Below are 13654 nucleotides of genomic sequence, written 5' to 3' on the forward strand. Positions count from 1 at the left end.
TCCTCCAGCCACCTACTTTAAGGAGGCTGTCTCTAATCATGCTTGACAACAGCACCTCTCCTTCCCTGTGCTGCTGATTTGCGAGTACCCATCCAGAGGCAAGGGAAGACTCCACTGGCTGTCAAAGCACTCCAACACATTTAACAGGGGCACTAACTCATGGCTGAGGATACTGCTTGTCTAGAAATCTTGCTTGAAGATCTTCCTTCCAAATGTTCTAAGAGTCACCACACACAGTCCACCAGCTCCCTTAAAATTTGTTGGGGGGTTTTTAAAGAAAAAAACCAACACCCTATGTAGTACTGAAATGTGAAATCACTTTTTATGTGGACTATACAACACTTTAACCCAGATATAGGCACTCTCATTTCAAGGTGTCCTGGGCAAGTGGCTTTCTGTAAGCTGAGGTTTAGTCAACCTCGATTTCTGGTGGACTACATCTTTCCCAATCTTGTCCTCTGAGCAGACTTTAGAAATTCTTTTTCTTTTCTTGGAAAGTGAAATGCCTGCCATGGGCTGATTACTTGCAAAATGATTCCTTGGCTAATGCTGTGGCACCCCTGCCCTACTCCAGTCTCTTTAAAAATCCAGACCCATACTGTGCAAGCATCTTGCTCAGACCAGAGGAAGAGCAAGCTTTTTCTGTTTCTGTGGGTCACTAAATCCTACCCATGTCAGAAACAGTGTTACTTCCACAGTAACTGGAGAACTTCAGGACAAAACCAAGCTAAAAGCAAATAAAAGGAAAAAAGTTTCAGTAAAAATAAAGCAGATCATTGGGTTGCTCCCTTTTATTTTTTGTGTACTTCAACACCCTAGCCCTTTACGGTTTGACCCTTGCAGACAGCATATCCTACATTCCTTTTCTTTGAGCCTTTCAGATAATGGTTCTCATTCCAAAAATACTCTCAACTAGGATGACAAATGGGCAAATCATCAATCCTTTCTATCAAAATGCAACTAATATTTCACACAAGGCAATGTTCAATTTTTACCTTGGCATTCTGAACCATTTTTAAAATAAATGTAAAGATTAAGTCAAAAGTTTGCAAACACTAAAAGACACTGAGAAGCTCTCCCTCCATGAGTCAATTCCTCCTTCCACCATCACAAGTTTTACCTTTATCCAGGAGCAGAGGTTAAGAAGACAAAGGGCTGTGGAAGTGCTCTAGATCGTTACACAGTTTTTCTACTGAAAGTATTATATCAGGGAACAAATAATTGATGTCTCCTAAACATCTAGTAATAGTATAAAGTAGGGTTATTTACCCACTGACAAAGACAATTCTCACTAACTTCACAAACATTCACTTTTATGGAAAATCCTTTTATTCAATTTCTAAATCAGAACAAACCAGATTGTCAATGAGATTTTGAGGATGTGGAAAGCATTCCATCAGCAGTGCTACTAGTTAAAATCTCTAAGACTCAGATAAGCAAGTTAAAAAGCAGAGGATTAAATGACTGGACTGAGAAACAGGATACTTAATGAAAGCTTGGGCCCACTGGGAGTTTTTTGGTTTGAGACTGGCGTATTTATAAGAGAGAAATTAATTTCTTAGATATTATTTCTCTTGAATATGGGGGAGGAAGAAGAGGGAATCGTTTTCTTACTGTCCTTTTACTCCCTCTATGAAAGGTTGCTAAGGGAATAGTTCTCAGTGAGGTCAAGCAGTAGAAACCCTGCTGTGTGTTTTAATGCAGCCAAACAGCACTTGAAATTAATGCCTCTTGGTTCTTTCTACCTTTAAGGACTGGCTGGTAGTGCTTTCCAGTATTCTTACTGCAAAACTAAACATGTGAAAGGCCAAAAGAGAAACACAGACAGGCACCAAGATGTCACAACAGGGTCAAAGGACTGGAATTTCACAAAAGCTGTGCTAGCACAGACAGCTGCTTCCTGATCAGACAAACCTTTCGGGCTGTAAAAGGCACTCCAAACCCACAGACCTAAACACTCTTTCAAACACAGCAATCAGGTCTCCAAATTATAATTAAAGGTAAGCTATTAGGAAAAACATAAAAGAAATCCTTTCAACATAGTTCTCATTTCAGATATTTATTGCCTGAAAGTTATGTAAATGAAAGAAAACTTGGCATATTAGCATATCGTTATTATCTGCCTTTGAAATGATTACAGATCTACATATGATATAAAATGAGGTTCTCAAAATGTTGCATGCTATTTAATGGTCTCACTTCAATTTTCTCATCAGCAAGAATCCTGATAACAAAAGAGCTACACTAAGGATCAGCCTCAGCTGCTCCTGTTCTTCAGTGAAGAGAGAAGTAGAAAGGATTCTCAGGATGACACCCAGGATTTCAGCCTCAGAGCTGACACATTTTTGTGTCAGGTAATCTAATGTACACTGCACAACTTGTGTGTGCCCCATACATAAAATTTTTCATTTCTCAGTCTGAAATCTGGCCACCTTCAACAGGTGTCCAAACAGAAAGCACCACACAGTATTTCCATATGTAAAAAAAAAAACAAACACTGCAAGTACTATTACATCAAAAAAAAAAAGTGAAATTTAACATGCAAACTATTTTTCAAGTGAACGTAGGAAAAGAAAGTATATAACAACTCAAATAACTGAAAGTTATGGAAAAATTTCTTGCCAGAAAAGCAAGACCTGAGCGGGCCATTTCTAACAAGGCACTGTTAGATAAACACAGATATTTTCAGATTTAAAAAAAATAAAAGTTTAATTTCCTATAATTACAAGACTCCCACAGCAGTATGATTCCAACAATATAATCTAAGTAATTTTTTTTTCCTGAGGGGCAAATCGAAAAAAAGCACCTCTAAGCATGAGATGACAGAGACAAAGACACAGCAGGAATTCCCTTCGGAGGAAATTCATTATGAATAAAAAGTATAAGAAACATTTTGATCATTACCTAAAAAATGAGTTTGACTGTGGTTGCTCTGAAACAACGAAAAGTTAAATCCAAAGTAACTGTTTCAGCCACAGTCTTAGTGTGCTGTATTCTTACAGTCAGGCACTATTACAGTTGTATAACTGAGCTTTGAGGCTTTGTTTTGTTTTCCTTCCAGTAAACAACTATGGTAACTATGAACAGTTTAATAAACACGATAATATCCCCTCTGTTCAAGGAAAGTGTAGCTTTAACTCCTTTCACTGCGTGGCTAAAGCTTAGCATGATAAATCACATCAAAATATTAAATTCATCTCATTCAGCAAGTGTGAAGATGCAATTTGAAATGTAATACTTAGATAGTCAATCCCCTAATCATCTGTAGCTTGAAGATTCTGAACAGAGAAAGGCTCAAGGCATATTCCCTGCTGGACACACTACACTAAGTCTAGCAATTAAGTTATTTGTATGGAGTATATGGGCCAGCATGTGTATGCATATATACAGATTGTATTTCACAGCTCAGGAGCCTTGTCTTGGGCCATCATCTTAACTAGATCAGGCTGAGGCGGTTTTGTATACTCATTTCACATTTACAGATCCTCCTCCACATTAATGACTGAGAACAGCTGTCACAGACAAACAAACACTCAAATTTTTTTTTCTTTAGAAAATAAATTAATAAATAAATAAGAGAACCATAAAGAAAATCTTTAACCCCAAAACATGTTCGCTAACGTTTTTATGAACAGTGTTTCTTTCTGAACTTTTGGGATAATTTCCAGCATACTAGTTAATGATGTAGCATATTGTCCATAATGAAATCCCAGAATAAAAAAAAACAACTGCAGCTCCTTGGTAAATGAGCAGGATCAGCAGCAGGATCAATGGGAAAGTCCATTAGGTTCTAAAAAAGAACTGTAGCCCAACCTGCAGCTTCTCTTTTATATGAGACCCTTAAAACAGATGGGTGACCCACAACCAACACGGAAATAAAGGTATTAGCAAGTCTGCAAACAGAAAAGAGAGAAGAATTGAGTTTAACCTGTGATGCAGATGGAAGAAGTGAAAAAAATAAAAACTCTTTCAGCCTAAAAGTCTTTTAACTGCAAAGTATGAAAATAACAAGGGATACCCTGATACCCCACTGCAAGCAGTGCTGAGATACCTCCCATGGCCACTTCACCACCAACATCCCCCAGGTTCAGAAAGGACTCTATGCCCTGGTCAGGTCCCATCCACACTGGTGGTGTTTCCACAAAAAAGACTCTCACTACCTTGGGATGCTGAGTTGTGACCCCACAGCAGCACATCCTCTTCTCCTGACTGCTGCACCCAGATGTGTGACACTGAGCTCTGGGAAGCTCAGCCCCAGCCTGAAATGATTGGAGTCTCCATAAAAGCAGAGCATGTGGCTGGGGTGGATCTAACCCTGGTACAGCCTGTAAAACACCCAAACTGTACAGGGGATATGTCTGCTGGGAATTCCTCCCAGAAGAACCAAGTATTTTGCACCTGCAGTTAATGTGTGACCAGAACCTGAATAGCTATTGGCTACAAAGTAACATCTTTGGATGTTTGCCCCATAGTCTGTAGCCTGCCTTCATCCTCAGCACCCAAAAGACTCCGTAGGCTATCACTCCTTTTCTTGCTACTGCAGGTCTTTGCTTTCAGCATAATAAAACTACAAGAATGGGAAGAGATGGGCATTTTAATTTGCTGTTTTCTTTAGCTCAGGAAAACACTTGGGTTTATAATACAATGAAACATGCAACTATAGAGCCTAAAAACACAAGCACGATGAGGTGACAGTGTCACAGATCTCTTCACTGTGGCAGTCCTTGACAAGTCGTCGTCTGATCTCAGAGGGCACAAGGAGGTAAAACTGTTAAGCCCATTCACCCTACTGAGAAACAGCTTTTCAATGCAGCAGGCTAGTAGAAAAAATGTGTAGTTGCACAGCAAGGCCTCTCTGACCATGGGAAGGAGCCCAACTACACTCTTTCTGGTTGGTTTTTAAAAAGCGTTGAAAGCTGAGATGGAATTTAGGAAAAGAAAGTATGTAACAATATGTGCTTTTCCAGAGAGTTCAGAGGGCGAACTTCCAAACAAGAACTTGCACCCTGATGAAAACAGTGTGAAACTTGTACTCGAGCAAACCATGGAAGAAGAGCAGATAAAGCGAGTTACCCGACAGTGAAAGGCTCAAGAGAAAACATTGGAGAAAATCTGACAGTACGTCAATATAAACCAATCCTTTGCAATTCTGGCAGATGAGATTTTATATTTTTTTATGTTTTACTTTAAAAATCTAGGTACAGTCTATAATTTCTATCTGTGAACCAAGTTTCCCAATCTAGTGCAGTCAAATCAATAAAGATTTGTTTGTTTAAAAAAAGAAAAACAAAAAAACCATTAATTTTTATATGTAGTATTTCACAAATAAATGTAAATAGCAATGGAGCTGCTCAGTCCCATTTTCCAGGTCTGTATTTCATCTTAGTTATCTACACATTGATCAACTTATACCTTGTCAAAAAAACCAAAACTTTTCGAAAGAAACTGTGGTAGTACCATGAAATATATGTGCTAAGTAAAGATGGATCAAGAACCATGTGCTGATCTCTTCTCGCTGGGATCCTATGATAGGATGTGTTGGAATGGTTCAAAGTTGAGCCAGGAAAAGTTTTGGCTGGACATGAGGAAGCATTTCTTTACTGAGAGGGTGGTCAAACACTACAACAGCCTTTCTAGAGAGGTGCTTGGTGCCACAAATCTGTCACTGTTTTAAGAGCCCTTTGGACATCGCTCTTAACAGCATGCTTGAACTTTTGGTTGGCACTGAATTATTCAGGCAGTTGGACTAGATGATCATTGTACATCACTTCCAACTGAAATGGTCTATCCTGTCTATTCTATTCTATTTGTATGTATTGGCACCACATGCTGCAGACTATGAGAACAGATCAGATTCACTCAGTGGTATACAACACAGACACCCAAAAAGTTATCAGCTCCGAGTTGCTCTGAAGCCACAGCAGTGTGTATGGAACTGACAATAAACCCATTTATGGAACATCATTCTTGATCTCAAATCATATTCTGGTTTTCCAAATTTGTTCTGGTTTGCAGAACTGACAGCATTTTAACATCAACAAGCACACATACAAGGCTGCCCAAATTAGAAACAATTCATCTGAAATTGCTATGCAGAGAGAACAGCAAGTTTCAGCTCCATAGATATGTAAGCACCATCCGCTGAGAAACAGGGTTTGAAAGTTTTGCAGTTTCTGAATAACAGCCTCCTTTGTATCCACTCTCCTAAGGGCACTACAAATGTTAAGTATTAGCTTTCTTATGCCCCAGTTTTGACCTACAGCTAATTATGCCCCCTTCAAAAGCAACATGTTAAAAACTTACACGTTAATTCTGTTTGGTTTTTTAAGTTTAAACATGTCATCATGTTTTCAAGCCCATCTGGAAACCTGTTTGCCACCCATATGTCATACACACAGTCCCTTTTCAACACCAATGGCAGGCTCAAAAATCCCAGTCTGAACTGAAAGCTTCAAAGTTTCTCACAGTTTTGAGATTATTTGAATCCTTGAATCACAAAAAGGTTACCACAGTAGTAGCTTAAATACACAACACACACACACAGGCACTTCTGACCTCACATTGCAATCACTTAACTGAAACTGAGCACACAGCTCTCGTGGAAGCAAGGATACAGTTTAACTTCATGTTTGTGATTTGAGCTCATTTCTCTAAATCTTACGAAAAAAACAATGATTCCCCACGTATATTTCCTCCCATAACAGTCGGTGAGAAAACAATCTTTCCCTCAAGTAATTGCCACATACATAAAAGCAATATTCTGCAAAATGCAATGATTGCTTGCAAGGGCAGACAACAAAGTCCTATTTTATGCATACACCAGGGTCTGTTTATTCTTTACTGTTACATCCCTTGCCACTGGATTTCCTTCCACCCATTTGCCACACTTTGTTATAGAATGACTTTGATGGGGCCAAAATAATCTCATTATTTATCAGTACAACAGGATCTTGTTTGTGCAATATATATTAAAATGAAAAACAAAGACTGAAACACAATTTACACCTTTTGTTAATTACTGTTTGCTGGCACCTGGCTACAATTAACACGAGGGTCCACCGAGACTTTGAAGAAAAAGCATCTGAATTTCATTCACCTAATTCAATCAGCAGAGATTATCACAATAGTGCCCTTCTCTCCCCATAGTGAAATTCTTACAGGTTTTTTTATGTGGTTTGTTGTTGTTTGTTTTTTTAAAAAAATCTTGCAACACTTCTCAGCACTATCCAGCACTGAAAACTACTCTCTATACAAAGCAAGGTGTCTTCTGTTTGGTCTTTAGTTCTATGAATGCGTTGCTTCTGCTGAGAAAACCCTGCAGGAACTACCCTTCCATGCTTCCCATCCATGCAGACGTTCTCCAACTGAACAATAAATGCCGGGTCAAATACATGTTCCTCCGTCAGTATTTAAAGTTTCATTATTGTGTAACAGACCTTGTTACATGGAGTGGTGACTCTCCATCATTTTACAGCACAAAATTATTGAAATAAAGGCCCTTGCTTGCAGCATTCTTTTAAAAAGACTTAAGAAATAATTTACAATGTTGTCTCACAAGATTGTGCAAAAGGCAACTCAAATATAAGCAATATTTGTGATTGGTTTGTTCATGTGAACTATTCTGCTAGTAGTATCACAATGGTCTATTTTTATTACAAATTGATTTTTACTACGAAAAGTTCCATCCCTATGAAACTAAGGCTTGCAACATTGATTTCCGTGGTGCTGCTTGGAAAGACGCTGCAGAAGAATAATGTGGATGTCAGGGCACTTTACGTAGCAGCAGCAAGATTGTGTGAGCAGTCTGGGCGGTGGATTTTGCTCCAGGTTATTTTGACTACTACCTGCAACATTTTACCAAAATGGGCAGGACATCCTTAAGGTGAGATACAGCGAGATTTTGAATAGTCAGAACAACACCAAGTAACACTGGGCAATGCGACACAGCTCAGTAAGAACAGAGCAGCAACTTGGATGTCCCATGGATCGTTCTGTCAGCATGTTGTATAATGATTTCAAAAGTAAGAAATTAAATGTAAAGTAAAGAAAATAAAGACCTAAGCCAATAAAGCAAGCCAGGAAATTGAGCAAAGTCTGACACTCTTTGCTTAGCTCTCCCATTGTGGCAAGCTTTGGCTTGCAGATAGGATCATTTCATAGTCCTCCCAAAAGAAGACACCTTGATATGCCTTAATGAAGTAGTGATGGAGAACAAGGTTTTTTTGGAATTGTGAATGTTCATCAACCACTTCCTTAATTGTCCAAGCATTGTTTCAGTTCATCAGTTAGCATTTCTAGCTGCAATGGGCACGTGAGTCCTGAAAGAACATCTTTGAAGGGACAGTAGAAAACATCTTCATTTACATATATTGAGGTAGCACAAAGATTCTATACCAAAAAGTTTGAAAATATGACCAGATTCTTTCCTGCGGATGCCACATAGAATTTCAACAGAGAAAATTTATTTTCAAGATAGACTTCAAAAATGCAGTACTACCAGTCTTTAAGCTTAGTAAACAACCAAATTAAAAAAAAAAGCAAACAAAAAAAAAAGAAACCCTAGATCAAGAAGAATCCTCCAGTGGGTCATGCTTTTCTGCTTTCAACAAAACTGAGCAGAGACCCCATCCACCAGACTGTCAGCTCAGATCCTTGGGCATTCAAAATTGTTTCATAAAGTTTAACTTCTGAGAAGAGACATTGTTGAAAGCAATTGTTCAGCCAGCCAACTACTGTCACTTCCATGAATATGAATAAGCTCCAATATAGGACACTGAGCTTTTTGCAAATGTAAGAAGATCCAATTGTTCAGTTATTCTTTGCCAGTAAATCAACCCGCCATTATTTAGAGACTTTTATTTTCCTCTGATGTCTGAATATGTGGGTGGAGTTTTAAAGTCCCCTTCTTCTCATTTCATAAAGATTATTTTTATACCACCTTGATAAGCTTTCAGAGCAGCAGGAGGAATCCTACTGTCAATGGGATGAGGCCCTGGAAAATATATCTACTGCTATTTCTCCTGAATGTGCGTGATATTAACTAGCACCTCCTCTGAGGCAAAGAGATAGCTAAAGAAATTGTTCAGAGTTCATGAAAATTAACATTTGATGTAATTTTGTAGCCATAATTTGCATGTACACAACTTAGACATAAATACATATGGATTAATGCAAATTTTCATACCGGGAAAGATTCACTGTGCTCTGTAAAACTAAGGGTAAGGCTGGTGATGAATCATTTTTTTTAAATATTCTAGTCTGGATATATAAATAGCTCTCTGTTTCTAGAATAATTACTACTGAAAAACGCAGCTTCTGAAATAACCTAGGCCATAATTAACCTTCGCTTCATTAAATCACAAATAATATCTTTTTAAAGTCTTATTTGTAAAGGCAAGCTGATTAATTTAAACGTTTCCCTTTTGCAAAAGATCTAATTGAAATTATTTACCCACGTAGGGACTTGTCAGAACTCGTATACTCTGGGCAGGTTTCCAGCCGGCTCCCTTGCCCTTTCCCCAGCTCCCCGGGGTGGAGCTCCGCGCTGACCGCGTCTCTGCCTCCCCTCGGGGGGCGCGGGGGCGGATGCTCGGGAGAGACGCCCCGCCACCATCCGCGGCCGTTCCTGCAATCGCGGCATCCCCCTGCCCGGCCCCTCGGTGCCGCACGACCCCCTCCCCTCCGGGTGGGACCCGCTCGCCTGCCCTGTCCCGCCGCGTCCCTGCCGGGGGACCGGGGCCCGGCCTTCTCTCCGCAGTGGCGGAGAGAGGGGGCGCTTGCGGATCCAGGAGCGATGTGGAGACCCCTATACCCTGCCCTGCCCTCTCTCCCAGCCCGGGCTGCCCTCGCCGCACGGCCGGGCTGGGCTGGGCTGGACTCGCTGCCGCCGCCACCGCACCGCGCCGTCCCTCCCCTTTCCTTGTAAGACAGCGCCGACCCCCGACCGAAGGAAAGTTTCCAGCCCAGCGCCAGGACAGGTCTGGGTTGTCCCCGGCGCTGACGCCCCCTCCCCGCCGCCGGGACGAGACAGTCCCCCCTCCAGCCCCATCCCGTTCCCGCACCCAGCCCCGCCCGCCCCGTGGGTGCCACCCGGGGCGCTCACCTTCCTGTACCGCATGGAAGGGGTTGTTGGCCTCTATGAGCTTGATGGAGTAAGTGATTTTCTCGCTCTGGAGGATGTCGTCATTGAGGTTCAGATCCGACACCGCCTGCTTGAACACCTCGTCGTCCTTGGCAGCATTGCCCTCGAAAATGGCACCTGAGGGGAGGAAGGCGGCAGAGGGTGAGGAGGGTTCGGCCCCGCTCATCACCAGCTCGGCCCACCCGCCGCCCCAGAGCTCCGGCTCCCCTCCGGGCCGGCTCTAACGGTGCCAGGCAGGGCATTCCCGGAGCATCGGGGCCGGGACACACGAGGGGGCGGCTGGGGACGGGGAGGCTCGGCATTCCTCCGGGCCACTTCTGCTCCACTGGCATTTACGGAGCCCTGAACCGCAGCCACGTCGGCGTGAGGGACTCGCTTCGCCAGTGATGAGAAAGGGAGCAGGCTTGGGAACTCCACCAACTTTTTGCTCGCTCTGCTTCGCCGCTCCTGGGATGCCGCCTTTCAGGCCGCAGTTTTATTGAAGCTTACAAGCACGCACAAACGTGAAGTCAGGATTTGCATCCAGCAACCTGAAAGCTGTAATTTTACTGTCCTGTTTATGCAGTTAACGTGAAAACATCTGGCGATGTGTGTTACATAAAATCCCTCTCTACGGAGCGTGTGTGTGCCCACGCCAGGCTTACTGCCCTGCTGTACGCGGCGGTGGGAGATCTTTAGAGCTGGCAAAAAAAAAAAACAAGCAAAAAAAACGTTATTCCCCAGCCTGGAAAAGTCCTGCTGATTCACACCGTGCGTGCCTGTGCACTGCCCGTGTGAAATCAGAGCCGTGCACACAGCAGCTCCTCGCTCCTGCCCACCGGACCGCTATTTCTGCCAGCACTTAGCAAACACTACTTGGGTCGAAGTTCGTGCGGGGAGAAGCCGAGGTGACACCGTCCACGTGCAAGAGAACCGGGGCCGAGGGGAAGACCCGCGGAGGCTGTTTCGCCCACCCCTCTGTCCCTGGCCAGGGCACTTCTCCAAGGCCGCCTCCCTGCGGGGCTGGTCCCGTTGCCGCCGGGGTCTGCCCTGCCCTGGGGAGTGTCCCTGGACCAGAGACCTCCGCTGCGGTCAGGGCTGACCCCGTCTCCTTAATGGTTCCGCAATGCTGTCTGCCTTGGCTGCGCCCCCAGGCTCCGGAGGCGAGCGGCGATGACCGGAGCCTCCTCCGCCGGCTCCGGAGCTGCCCGTGCCGGGAAACTTGTTACAGGGTTGGTCCCCCTCTCCCTTTCCTCGCCCCGGGTCGACACGAGAGTTTCCTCCCGTCTCAGGATGGCTCCCTCACCAGGATGGCTCCTGCCCTGGCCCCCTCCTTTTTTTGGATCTCTCATCCTCCCCGAAAGGCTGGTGGGAATTACGGCTTTTCATTTCCCGGCCGTATTCCCGTTCCTCCTCTATCATCCTCCACAAGTGATTCTCTCCCCCCTCTCCACCCCTAAACATCCTCATTTTCGTTCCTGCTGGTACCTTTCAACACCAGCCAAAAGGTGACTGCAGAGCCTCGCTTTTGCTTGCCAGGCTTCCCGCGGACATCACCGTGCCTTGCTCCCAGAAGCCATAAAAGTTCACATCAGCCTTTCCTTAGCCTCTTATTCATCCCTCTCTTCCTCCCACTGCTGATCCAGCCTTCTTGCTGCCCAGGGGTTTTAATGAGATCTTATTCAAACCACAACAGTTGCGCGCATAGACACACACGCACACACAGAGCCGCTGCAAAGCTCGGCTTTCTAACCCTTTCCCAGCCAAGTTCCCCCCCCTCCACATTCCGGCTCGGCTGACACCTGCTACGACAGGGGATGCAAACCAAGGGATTATCTCCCCTAAAGTTTTCCCTGTGAGCACGTTCAGACTATGCCTCTCCCCTGTTCGGGTGATGGGGGCGGTTGTTTGTTTTCGGCGGCGAGGAGGCGGGGGGTGGGGGGGAAGAAAGCCTTTCCACGCAAACAGGTCCAAGCACAGACTCCCCAGGCACATGGGAGACCGCAGCGGCGGCCCCGGCGGGTCCCCTGCCCGCTCCTGGCCGGGCAAACAGGCGGCATTTCGCCCCTAACTTTACAATCAGGGAGAGCCGGGTGGGGAATTCAGCCGCCTTTCTCCCATCCCTCCTCCTGTCTCTCCACGGAGTTGGGTTCAACCGCTGCCCGTGACATTATCGCAGCTAAACGAGATGCTCCCTTTATATATTTATTTATCTACCGCGTCCCTCTCCAACCCCCCCCGCTCCCTGTCTTACCAATGTGGATGATGGAGTCCGCCCGCACCGAAACGCACTGAAATATCCAGGGGAAAAGCCAGAGCATCAACACTTCCATTTCCAGCCTCTCGCACAGCACATCAGCCCGGGTTTGGTGGGAGAGACAGGCAGGGGAAAAGAAGAAAAAAGGCGCAAGGGCAGGTGGAGCAAGGCAGCGGGCGCCGGGGAGAGATGCCCAAACACCCCCCTCTCAGAAAAAAATCCCAAATTCCTGCAGCGACCCAAGAATTTCCCAAAATCGAGCAAAAAACGGGCGATGGGGACAGGCGGAGAGGGGAAAAAAAAAAAAAAAAAAAGGAAAAAAAAAAGCCGGGGCTTAAAAAAAAAAAAAAATCACGGAGGTAGATCCCGGGTTGGCAGGCGGCGCGGCGGAGCCTCCAGCGCTCGGTGTGTGCCGGGGCGCCGGCAGACCGCGAACTGCGGAGCGGCCCCCCCGCCGCCGCCGCCCGCCCCCCGCGCCACGTGACTGCGGAGCCTCGGCGCTCGGTGCCGCCGGGGCACGGCGGGCGGGCAGCGGCGGGGGCAGCGGGAGAACCGGGGAGACCGACCGCGGCCGCGTACAGCTGGGTACATCCAGAATTAGATGTACGTGTATATCACCCGTATGTCCCGGAGGAAACGGGCAGGGGGCCGATGCTCGAAGCGCAGGGAGGCGAGGCGGGTGGGCAGCTCCCCGTTGCCGGGCGCGGGAGGGTCCGCGGGGCCGCAGCCGCTGCCCGGACGGTGCCCAGCACCGCGCGGCCTCCCGCAGCCCCCGCCCGGCTCCGCGGGACGCCCCCGCAGGTAAGGGCGCGGGGCCGCGCCCGCCGCCGCTCCTACAACTTCGGGGCAACGCGGGGTGGAGGGATTGCCCCTTCCTCCTTCCGCACGCTCGGGCCCGGGACATGGTCCACGCGTCTGAGGAGCGAAATGGAAATGAGAGGCTTTTACCCCCGCTCTGGGGGCGAGGGGGTGGGGGAGAAAAGTGGTACAGCATAACCTTTTCTTGTTTTGTTTTGTTCTAGCTTTCAATGAAATCTAATTCATAAATTGGACATGCTCAGGCTCAGAAGACTAATTCATCCCCTAAAACAAACGCATCAGTGATTGCAGGCACCCAAACGTGACAAGCGTCTCAATATAGCGAGGATCCAGAGAAAACAAATTCATTCAGGAGCCCGAAACGTAATTAAAACTACTGCCAAGAAAATTAGTTGAGTGCAGGGTGTTACCAGGATTATTAAGTTGCTGTAGGGCTGAGGCACGGACCGCTATAGCGA

General features: G+C 45.6%; 1 protein-coding gene across 2 annotated transcripts in view; it reads right to left on the reverse strand.

The window, feature by feature from the left end:
- GRID1 (glutamate ionotropic receptor delta type subunit 1) overlaps positions 1 to 12666 on the reverse strand; it is a 513783-nt gene extending 501117 nt beyond the window's left edge. For both annotated transcript variants that reach the window (XM_027649514.1, XM_027649515.1), the window contains exons 1-2: positions 12375 to 12666; positions 10103 to 10258 (exon numbers count right to left, since the gene is read on the reverse strand). In XM_027649514.1, coding sequence (XP_027505315.1) covers positions 10103 to 10258; positions 12375 to 12453 — 235 coding nt within the window. In that variant the 5' untranslated portion in view covers positions 12454 to 12666. The remainder of the gene's footprint in view (positions 1 to 10102; positions 10259 to 12374) is intronic.
- Positions 12667 to 13654: the final 988 nt, after the last annotated feature.

Source organism: Corapipo altera, unplaced genomic scaffold (genome assembly GCF_003945725.1).
Source record: "Corapipo altera isolate COAL_440 unplaced genomic scaffold, ASM394572v1 53, whole genome shotgun sequence".
NCBI classification, from domain to species: Eukaryota; Metazoa; Chordata; class Aves; order Passeriformes; family Pipridae; genus Corapipo; species Corapipo altera.